Source organism: Morus notabilis, unplaced genomic scaffold (assembly GCF_000414095.1).
Source record: "Morus notabilis unplaced genomic scaffold, ASM41409v2 Scaffold101, whole genome shotgun sequence".
Lineage (NCBI taxonomy): Eukaryota > Viridiplantae > Streptophyta > Magnoliopsida > Rosales > Moraceae > Morus > Morus notabilis.
Window position 1 is genome coordinate 321,030 of NW_010364303.1, and position 11,524 is coordinate 332,553.

The window sequence follows — 11,524 nt, forward strand, 5'->3', positions numbered from 1 at the left end:
TTCTGTGAAGAGCATGGTATTATTCACCAAAGGTCAGCCCCTTTTACTCCTCAACAAAATGGACTGGCTGAAAGAAAGAATAGAATTTTTACCGATATGATGAACTCTATGCTTTTTAATGCTAAATAGTCTAATAATTTATGGGGGGGAGCTTTACTTACTGCATGTCATATTCACAATAGAATTACATCTATGAAAACACATGTATCTCCATATGAAGTATGGAAAGGAAGAAAACCAAACTTAATGTATTTAAGGGTGTAGGGCTGTCTAGCCTTTTATAGAGTGATTGACCCTAAATCATCAAAGTTAGGTGCTAGAGGAATTAAAAGTGTTTTCGTAGAATATGCTGAAAATTCCAAGGCTTATAGATTATTAAATCTAGATTCTAATGTCAATGTGGAATCAAGAGATGTTGAATTTATTGAGAACAAGTTTAGCCTTGATTCTTCCACTGAATTAGAATCTAATGTTAATCAACCATGTGTTGACATTCTTGGTACCTCTACTAATAAAAGGAAAGAGTCGATGACATCTTTCGAACCGAGAAGAAGTCAACGTGAAAGAAAAGAAAAGGACTTAGCACCAGATTTTATTTCATCTCAAGCTTTAACCTTTTTGGTTGAAGGAGATAGAAATGGTGTACTTAATAAAATACCATTGTTGCTTAATGTAGAAGAAGATCCAAAGACATTTAGTGAAGCTATGTCTTCAAGAGATGCCTCCTTTTGGAGAGATGCCGTAAATGATGAAATGGATTCGATTATGTTGAATCAAACTTGGATCTTGGTTGATCTTCCTCCAGGATCAAAACCAATAAGCAACAAATGGGTGTTTAGAAGAAAGTACAATACTGATGAGTCTATACAAACATTCAAGGCTAGATTGGTAGCCAATGGCTTTAAACAAAAATGTGTTATAGACTATTTCGATACATATGCTCTGATAGCTAGATTGACATCCATAAGAGTCTTATTTGCAATTGGATCAATATACAATTTGTATGTGCATCAAATGGATGTTAAGACGGCTTTTCTAAATGGTGATCTTGATGAGGAAATCTATATGAAACAACCCGAAGGGTTCGTATTACTTGGAAATGAAAAGAAGGTTTGCAAGTTAGTCAAGTCACTTTATGGTTTAAAGCAAGCACCAAAACAATGGCATGAGAAATTTGATAATATCATTTTATCTCATGGTTTTAAGCATAATAATTGGGATAAATGCATATACTCTAAATTTACAAATAATTTTGGTGTGATTATATGTTTATATGTTGATGACTTACTTATCTTTGGAACAAACATGCAAGGGGTAAATGATACTAAGAAATATCTAACTTCACAATTTAAGATGAAAGATCTTGGTGAGGTAGATATTATCTTAGGTGTAAAAGTGAGGAAGCATAGTGGGGGTTACTCGTTGTGTCAATCTCATTATATTGAAAAGGTGCTTCTTAAATTCAATCATTTGAAGTTTAAAGTGAATCCTCATATGATTCTAGTATTAAATTACTAGAGAATGCAGGCCGAGCGGTAGCACAGCTTGAATATGCTAGTATGATTGGTAGCTTAATGTATGTCATGCATTGTACAAGACCCGACATAGCATTTGTGGTATGCAAAATGTCTAGGTTCACGAGTAACCCGGGTATTGAACATTGAAATGCAATTGGTAGAGTACTTAGTTATCTTAAAAGAACCATTAATTTGGGTTTGTCATATAATGACTATCCGGCGGTACTTGAAGGGTACTCAGATGCAAGTTGGATAATAAGTGCAAGTGATAACAAATCCACATCCGGCTGGATTTTCACAATTGCAGGAGGAGCCGTCTCTTGGGTTTCTAAGAAACAAACGTGCATAACTCATTCTACGATAGAGAGTGAGTTTATAGCACTTGCCGCTGCGGGCAAAGAAGTGGAATGGCTGAGAAATCTATTGTTTGATATTGAGTTGTGGCCACAACCGATGCCATCTATTTCTTTGTACTGCGATAGTGAAGCTACTTTGTCTAGAGCTTATAACCAAGTTTATAATGGAAAATCTAGACATATTAGCTTGAGACATGGATATGTGAAACAATTAATAACCGATGGTGTTATTAATATTGTTTATGTTAGGACAAACAAGAACCTAGCGGATCCTTTGACAAAAGGTCTTTCAAGAGACTCAGTCAAAGAAACATCTAGTGGAATATGACTGAAACCTTTCTTTGAAAGAGTCACCGATGATGGTAACCCAACTATGTAGTAGTTGTACCATTATTCTATAGTTAAATGGGTAAGAACAAGTCATTGTTACGTGACTAGGTTAGCACCAAAATTTAATTAGTCTCTTCTAAGATGTCGGTGCAAAATAACTACGTGGTTGAGGTTGAGTTTATACTCTTAATGGAGTTCGAGTCTCATAGTAGCTAGAGATATAATTCAAATCTTCACCTAAGTGAACATACGCAATGGTGCCATTCCTAATAAGACCATGGTTTAATCTTGTAAATGTTCATGAATCCAAGATAGAGCACAAGGCCAGAATAGTGCTAAACAATTGGAACAGATTTTTTAAGTTTGGGATAACACATATGTGATATATTTCCGGTATTTGCTTAAGAGACAAAGTTTAATGCAAAGCACACTATTGTCTTGTGAATACTTTGAAGTAGTCACTAATTAGAGGTTAAAATCGAAAGATACCTTCATGTATGTATGTGTTTATCGTTGTTAATTCTGGAGAAATATTACAATCTAGTGGGGAATTATTATAGAGATTGTAATATATCTCTCAATTACAAGATCAAATAATTTTTGGCCTAAAACACAAGAAAAAAAAAAAGGAAGCGCATGCAGCGAATTTGACAGCACCATTTGGTGCTGTCAAGGCAGCATTTGGCGTTGCAGCGCCAGTTATGGGCGCTGCAGCGCCAATTCATGTAAACAAGCGCGCTGTAGTGCTAGTTTTGGACACTGCAGCGCCAATCTGGAAAAACAGGCGCGCTGCAGCGCTCGTAAAATAGACTTCTCGGGTCTCTTTTGCGCTGCCCAAGCGCTGCAGCGGGAAAATCACCCGCTGCAGCGGATATTGCTATAGAAAACTATGTTTTTGTGTGTTTATGTGATTTGAAAGGTCTTGAACCATTACATCCATTGGTGATATATTTTTTTGCATATCTAAACACTTATTAACAATAGATATAACCATTGTAATAGGTGTATCAATCCATGAAAAGATATCTTTACATTGAAAATGTATCTTTATGTGAAAAGTTGTAATGTTTAAAGAAGATCCATTCATTCATGAAATGGCATCTCCGTATTTAATTAATTTTCTAGAAAATTTACAGACTTAATTCATGTTCTGAAACTCAATATTATTGCTAGATATTGTGTTCAAGAGTTTGTTGTATCTTGGGGGTAATTTGTCATTAAAACTCATTAGTAAACTTTGAGAAGTGAAGACAAATAAAACCTTAAAGGAAAGTATTCCCATACGCCTCAAACCCTGTCTTGTTTTTGTATTCTTTTCATCCTCTACTCTCAAATTCTCTAACATCAGCAGCCTCAGGAAAAAAAAAAAAAAAAAAAATGATTGATCATTTCTAGAAACACACATACTTGAAATCAAGGATTGGCTCAAGTTGTACTACTAAGAGGTTTGGTTGCATTTTAACCAAAGAAAAAAAAAAATTGTTTGTGTCGTAACTAGGAGATTAACTTGCCGAAGGCAGAGGTCCTGGCTCACAAATCGATCAGAGGGTCCATGTCGCATTGCGGGTGGATTTCCATATTGGAGAGCTTGTGGTATGATGTGCCGATTGCGACTTGGCCTATTTACGCAGAACAGCAGCTGAATGTGTTTAGGATGGTGAGGAAGTGAGGTGAGGGAAGGCCTATGGCTAGGAGCTTGATTCTGGTTTCTGAGTCAACAAACAAGAGACGTGGTGAATGCATCTGCAATAGAAGTTGAGGGAAACTTAAGAATTGTGATTGAAATTCAATCATCTTGGTCGGTCAGGCGCTTGCGATTTCAGCGGTTTTGATGAGCGTCCATGGAATGAAGACCAACTCTTGACTTCTTATTCTTCTCCTCCTCCTCCTCCTCCTTTCCAGTCCTAAGCCGAACCATTTATGTTCTTCCTATCTTTCAACTTGTGGTCTTGATGATCATGGCAAGTAGAGCTTAAAAAGAGAGGGTACTTGACAGGAAGAAAATGACGGAATTAACTATTAAGTAATTAACCACAAAGTCAATACCGTGAACTTCCACCTCATTGCTAAATTATATTATCATAGTTGGATTTGCCGAAAATAAACAATTAAAAATACGCATTGCGATTGGAAATTATTATCATTACTGGGAGTTGTTAAGACACAGGAAATGCAATAATGTTTACCGTATGATGTTAATATTTATTATCAGTATCATATTTGATGAGAAAGCGAGATAATAGCCAACTAGATGACAAATTGATAATGATTTCATTTACTGCTCAAATACGATACGATAAGAATTGGTACCATTCCAGCAAAAGAAATATTATATACACACACACAAACACACATCATATATAATATCAGTATCTTGATTTAAAGGAAAATAATTTAAAAAAAAAAAAAAAAAAAGAGTAATAACCCAAAAGTTGCATAAATGAACCATTACTTGATTCAAGGTTGATGACCGAGTAACTATCAAACTGAAACTGACTCGCGAGTCCATATGAAGATAGTTTGTTCTTCACATCCAAGCAAGAAAAGAAGATTAATTTATTCTTGGTTCTCAAAGAAATGAAAATCAAATTCATATACTGCAGTCATTAAGAGTCACAACTAGACACTAGTGGGATGTCGTTTACAAATTTTCCAACTGCAGTAAATGAAGATCCACCTTCAGCAACAGCTTTCCTGGCCATCTCACTCATCTCTTTCACCTTCTTCCTAAGCTCACTATCACCTTCCATAAGACGCGTAACTGCTGTTTCAATCTCGTCCGCCATCACAAGATCACCGTTCCTGAAATCCAATCTTAACTCTACTGCTAAGCCAAATTCCCTTACCATTCGGAATGCATTCATCTGCTGCTCTGCATAAATAGGCCAAGTTGCAATTGGCACTCCATACCATAAGCTCTCCAATATGGAGTTCCACCCACAATGCGAAACAAATCCTCCCGTCGCTCTGTGAGCCAAGACCTCCACCTGTGGTGCCCACCCATTACATATCAAACCTTTCCCTCCAATCCTTTCCAAGAATCCTTCAGGCAAGATTTCCTCCAGACCTTTTGGTTGTGGCACTCGTATAGACCACACAAATCGATGCACACTCCGTTCGAGCCCAGATGTTATCTCTCTCAATTGGGATTCTCCAAAACCTCCCATGCTTCCAAAGCATAGAAACACCACTGATAAAGGAGGCTGCTCATCAAGCCATTTCATGATCCTTTCTCGCTGAATTTGATCCAAACTGGGGTGAGCCTGACCCTTGAGATCAAGCACTGGTCCAACCAAGTAGATTGGAGGCGTTTGGTCATCAGCCAATGAGTTCAGAGCATTAGACTCCAATTCTGTAAATGAATTCACTATGATTCCCTTTGTCTCTCTGAACCTCTGAGCAAGTTTAACATAGGCAGTATAACCACCATCCTTGTTGAACACAGGCGAAGGCAAAACATTTGCAGGTACTGGACTCACAAAACCCGGTAATATCATATCAGGATCTGAGTCTTTGAACTCGCAGCTGATCTGCTCATGGCGACTTGGAATATAGAGCATGAGACCCAGAAATCCTAAGTTAGAAGTCAAGAACATGTAACAAGGGAGATCGAATTCATTGGCCACATCCATCATCGGCATGCAGAAGAAATCGAGAACCAAACCAGCAACTTGGATTGAGCCAGAGTTAGATCGAGATAATACAATGTCTGAGAGTGCATTTCTGACATGAGGATTGAGACTCTCTATGTAAACATAGATGTAGTGCTCTGGCGATCTCAGTCGCTCTGGAAGAGGTGGGTCTACCTGAGGGAGGTCAATGAGTGTGATACGGGATTGTGATCCAACAAGAGATTTGGTGTATGCATCAGCATAGGGGGCAATAGGAAACTTCATGCAGAGAACTGTCACTGAGAGTCGATCATGGCGGTCGATTAGGCGGTTAGCAAATTCAAGGGTCGAGATCAGATGGCCAATTCCGGGCGCCGGGATGAACACCAACTCCGACCTTTTCATTTCTGCTTCTTGATGGATGTTACTTCTTCCTGTAGTCCTAACGTGATATATTTTTGCCACTCTTTTTTCTCCTGCACAGTGCAGACAAGGAAAAATGTTTTTACTCTTGATGAAATAGATTAAACATAGAATATGAAAAAAACAAACGAGAAAAGCAAAAAATAATAAAATAATAATAATAATAATTACGTAATAGCCACGAAATGCATGTCACGATTTTTATATTCTACCTAATCCCTCGCTCAATTATTGCAATCTTCTTTCTTTTTTTTTTCATTTCTTTAAGGCCATGGTGCAAGACGCTCCTGTTAGCTGGTGAATGGCAGGTATTCCTTTATCTTTCTGTTCGCTTGTGCCGTGTCCCCACGTTTTAAGGTACTGGCTTCCACAATGTTTCTCCTGAGCTTAAGATCAAAGTATTGATAGCGACACTTTAATAATTCAATATTCGTCTTAGTCTATCCTTTATTCCTCATCAAAGATATTGGTGTAAATTGAAAGAGCAACAACCCAAGTAATTCCATTCCGTGCCCAAAGGGGAAAAAAAATACAATTCTTGTGGGATGTGTCAATTAACAAAAAAAGCAAAGTCGGGGCTTGCTCACTTGTGCTATCCTGAAAGGTTAGGTTTGCATGTAGTGGAATGCAACTCTCCAACCAGACTTGAATGAAACTGAAGTTCCAATGGCCTTCAGCGTATTCTTCACTACTGCTGATATGGTCATTATTTCAAGCATCCACCTAAAAGAAAATAAGACTGCAAAGTCGAAACACCTTGCTTCCAATCGAACCAAAACTGTCAAGTTAAATCACAAAGGGATACCTTTTTTCAATTTCAGAATCCGAGAAACCATGTAGCGTCCTAAATCAATCAACCCCAGGAATAGATTTTACACAGAAATTCAAACTCACACTCGACAAAGATCGCTCATTTTACAAGTAAAAGAAGCCCGAAAATAGAAGATAAGATTCGCAGAGCAAAATCCAAATTCCAATAAAATTGTTCGTGAAATCCAAATTGCTTAAAATTGCACAAAACAGGTCAAAAGAAAGTACAGCGATTAAATACAGCAAATTGGTAAGGATAACAACATTCCCCCCAATATTAAACCTAATTTTTTTCTAATAACAAATTTATACACCATGGCACTCAATTACCTCAAAATTCACAAACCAAAAACATAGGATTGGGAACAATAAATCAACGTCGAACGTGATCGTAATCGACGACCTCGGAATCGGCGAGCGCGAGGGAGTTCTGGACGATCGATTTCCCAATGGAGTTGATCCAATCCTCCTTCTCCTTGTCCGTGTCGGCGACGAAGTACATGGCTTCTTGGGAGGCGCAGGAGAGCTCGAAAGCGCAGGGCTTATGGACGACGTCCTCGGCGCCCTTGACAGTCTGGCAGGTCGCCATGTTGATGACGCCGCGGGGCGTGGAGGCGCGTGTGACGCTGGAGTCCTTGAACCAGAGGAGCTTCCCTTGTTTCAGAACGAACCAGCGCCGCCGCCAGGTCTTGATGTATTCGCCTTGCTTGGTCAGCCACCCGGCACGATCCGGCTCCGACCAGAACTCGACGCCGCTGTAGTCATCGGGGCTTGGGTCTTGGCCCGTCACCGCTCTCCATATTCCCTCCATGGCGACAGTTGATGAATAGGATTTTGTGATTGTTCCCTTTTGAGTTTTTATGTCCAAGAAAGGGAAAAGATAAGTAAAACGGCGTCGTTTCTTGGTTTCCTTCTTGCACGTCAAGAGGCAAGGACGCGCTATGATGACATGTTTAGGTTTTTTGGGTAAATTTCAATAATAATAATAACTCTTTTGAATAAAATATTATTATTTTTAACACTATTTTTATATATTTTCACAGTTAGTATCGTCATGTCAGTAGTGTAAGGATAAAATGACTTATATACCACTTAGGTCAAAATTATCATTTAAAAGTACTTCAAACAGATTCTCAACTCTCTCCCTCTCATTCTCTCTCTCTCTCTACACCCCATTTTCGGCTCTCTCTCTCTCTTTCTCTCAAGTTTAGCATCTCTCTGCTCGGTATTTCTCTTCCATACGCCCTCATTCCCTCATTGTCAATACTCTGGTTGTGTATCACATTGAGGTTGGAACACAATTTTTTTTGTTTTTCTTTTGTTTTTGTCTTTTTAAATTTATTTTTCGAGAGACTTGAAATTTTTAGTATATTATAGAACTCGAAAAAAATGACTGGGTTGAACTTAATGTGATAGGAATTGAAAATATCATTCGTCAATTTGAGATTTTGAATGGTTTATAACTGATTGTGAGGACCAACAAGTCAAAGACATAGTTGACCTTGGGAGTCACATTATTAGGACTCATAGTATTATATGTCTGGTCATAATACTATGACCAGTCAAAACAGTATGAGTCAAATTATAACAATATGAGTCAAAATGGATGACCATAGTATTATGACTGGCCATAAGGCAATCATAGTGATATGACCGGCCAGTCATAATATTATGACTGACTATTTCAATGACTCATAGTGTTATGACCGGCACACTATGATCGGTCATTACATAGTATTATTACTGGTCATTTCTAACTCGATGACGACTAGGAGTAGTTGCATGTTGATTAACAATTATTTTTAAAATTATTTAGGAATGGCTGCTAAATTGAACATCTTCATCAAGTACAATGGACATTGGGATTGTGCTTCGAGATACGCCGATTGTGAAATGAAGAGAATATTAGTCCCCACCAACACAACTTATATTGGTATTATAGATTTGGTGAGGAATGTGCTTGGAATGCGGACCTCCTGTTACCAGGATTTTATCCCAAGGTGAAGAAGTTGATACAATCAAGTGCGGTAGATGTCATTCTTATGGACACAACCGTAAAACCTACACGAATCCAGTGCCACTCCACCTAGGCTCATCAACAAGCTCAACATGAATCTAGTGACTCTTTTATGTGTGTTTCGTTTAATTAAACTTACATGTTGTATCTTGTAATAAGACATTAATTTGATTTATTTCTACATTGCAAAGAATCATGTGAGGCTATACATAGTTACAAACATTACAAGGAATCATGTGAGGCTAAACATTGCAAAAAATCAAGTCAAAGCCTCACTTTCATAGCCTTCTTTTCAAAAAATGAAGTAAGAATTGTCTTTTCAAAAAATCAAGCATTCTTTTCATAGGCTAAGCATCCCATACATCGTCTTTTTCAATATCACTTTCACATTGCTCTTTTTCTTTCCATAATGCAGGTGTCATGTCAAAGACACAGTAGAATGGCATGCGTTCTTGTGTAGCCCAATTATCTAGTGCTTTGTCTTCCACCAATCAATATGCATAGATAATGGTGAACATGCCGCAGTCCCCACTACAAAAAAACAGGCAGAGATCAATATAAACTTATGTTAGTCCTATGAGGCGTAAGAAAAAAAAAACAATTGTACGGTCATAGTACTGTGACGGGAGGTCATAATTCTATGACCATCATACATGCTCGCTCATAGTGTTATGACTGATGGCCAGTCATAGCATTATGATCGGTCGGTAATTATATTATGATCGGTCATAAGGCAGTCACAGAGTGCGGTCACAGTACTATGACAGACGGGCATAATGCTATGACCGTAAGCTCATCAGTCAGGTGGTCACATTATGAGCCTGATGGGCAGTCATAGCATTATGATCGTCGGTCATAGTACTATGACCGCACGCTGTGACTGTCTTATAGATCGGTCATAATACAATTACCGACTGGTCATAATGCCATTACCGGCAATTAGGCAGACTCACAAACCAAATAAGGAGCTCAATGACAATCCAATGACAATCAAAAATTTTAAATAACTGACCTTATCTGCTTTTATCTTCTCTTCCAAAGCCTTTCTTTTCTTCTAAGATGACAAAAAATGGTAAAAGAAAAAAAACAATAAATACCTAAGAAAAAAAACAAATAAACAAGAAAAGCCAACAAAGCTTTCACTTTTGTCTCGGAATCCACCATTGACCTCGCCTGTTTCGTGGTTGATTTCTCCGGTGAAGAATGTTAGGAGGGTGAGGTTTCCTCAGTTCATGCTTCTAGGTTAAGCGTTGATTTCTCCGGCGAAGGTTTGTGGGTTCTCGTCGCGTTTTTCTAGGTTCGTGCATTCTGGCTAGCTATCGTGGGTTCTCGTTGTCGTGGGTTCGTCAGTGCTTAAGGTGGTAGACGGTGGTGGTAGTTAGGATTTCTTGGTCTCTGTACACACCCGCGTTCTTTCTCCTCTCTCTCCTTTGAATATTTGAATTTTATATGGCTTCAAAATATATTCAAGGCTTCAAAAATGAAATGGGGCACAATTATCATTTTAACTCAAGTAAAAGCGGCATGGTCCCACTTTTGCTGACATAGCGATGCTAACTGTGAAAGTAAACAAAATTAGTGTTAAAAATAATAATAATTTATTCATGAGTGTTATTTTTGAAATTTACCCTTACATTGTTTGGTCTTGGCTAGAATACTTTCCCTTCACGAAACAGAAATAGAAAAACAAATAATAAATAATATATAAATAAATCTAGAAGGGAATAAAGGATCGAAATTACCTAATTAAGACTTCATTTATTTCACTAATTCAAGTTTTCAGTTTTAAAGTTTTACAATTAAAAACTCTTAAAAAATGTCACATCTAACTTTTTCTGTTACAGTTAAAAGCTCTCAGAAAATGTCACAACTCAGTTTGAATTGAAAATTCGAATCCACGAAGCGAACGAGACCTAATTATATTATGTCACACCATTTAATAATTTTAAATATTTTTATAAATAAAATTTAAAATTATTGAATAATGTAACAAAATCTAATTGAGTACTAACACATCATTTAATAATTTTAAACATTAAAATATAAATGAAAATTTTTAAATTTTTTCAAATGATAGTTAACTATTTTATAATTTTAAATTAGATAGATGATTTGAGTCTGCTAAAAGGCGGTCAAAATGAAAAACCATCTACAATAATTCATGCAACTTTTGTCAACTATTATTATTATTAGTTTGCTCCACAGAGAAATTAATAAATGTTGAATAATTCATACAACTTTCTACCCAAAAGTAGTGCTGGAACTTCGGGTCGGCGGGCCGCCCGAAGCCTGAATTTTTTCGGGCTCGGGCGGGCCGGCCCAATTCTCGCCCGTCCAAGCAAGAAATTCGGGTTCGAGCTCGGGCAGCCCGGATTTGACATGTCCACCCTTGCCCGCCGCCGTCTAACCACCGTATACCGCCGTCCGCCGGGATTTTTTTGCATTTTTCCGACCAAGCCC

At 37.8% G+C, this 11,524-nt stretch overlaps 2 protein-coding genes across 4 annotated transcripts; both read right to left on the reverse strand.

Annotated features, from left to right (window-relative positions):
- Positions 1-4,643: 4,643 nt before the first annotated feature.
- Positions 4,644-7,168, reverse strand: LOC21404860 (UDP-glycosyltransferase 71K1). Of its 3 annotated transcripts, XM_024170962.1 has the most exons (3): positions 6,825-7,168; positions 6,450-6,623; positions 4,644-6,290 (listed from the first exon to the last, which is right to left on the reverse strand). In XM_024170962.1, exon 3 carries the CDS (start codon positions 6,217-6,219, stop codon positions 4,810-4,812), a length of 1,410 nt encoding a protein of 469 aa, XP_024026730.1. In that variant the 5' UTR covers positions 6,220-6,290; positions 6,450-6,623; positions 6,825-7,168; the 3' UTR covers positions 4,644-4,809. The 3 variants fall into 3 exon arrangements, with proteins under 3 accessions (XP_024026730.1, XP_024026731.1, XP_010104648.1); XM_024170963.1 differs by lacking the exon at positions 6,450-6,623; XM_010106346.2 differs by having other exon boundaries at positions 6,450-7,168.
- Positions 7,169-7,188: 20 nt separating this feature from the next.
- Positions 7,189-7,864, reverse strand: LOC21404861 (pleckstrin homology domain-containing protein 1). Its single transcript, XM_010106347.2, has one exon. It carries the CDS (start codon positions 7,856-7,858, stop codon positions 7,421-7,423), a length of 438 nt encoding a protein of 145 aa, XP_010104649.1. The 5' UTR covers positions 7,859-7,864; the 3' UTR covers positions 7,189-7,420.
- Positions 7,865-11,524: the final 3,660 nt, after the last annotated feature.

Coding starts and splice junctions, on each gene's coding strand:
- LOC21404860 (XM_024170963.1), bottom strand. CDS start 6,219: ATGAAAAGGTCGGAGTTGGTGTTCATCCCGGCGCCCGGAATTGGCCAT.
- LOC21404861 (XM_010106347.2), bottom strand. CDS start 7,858: ATGGAGGGAATATGGAGAGCGGTGACGGGCCAAGACCCAAGCCCCGAT.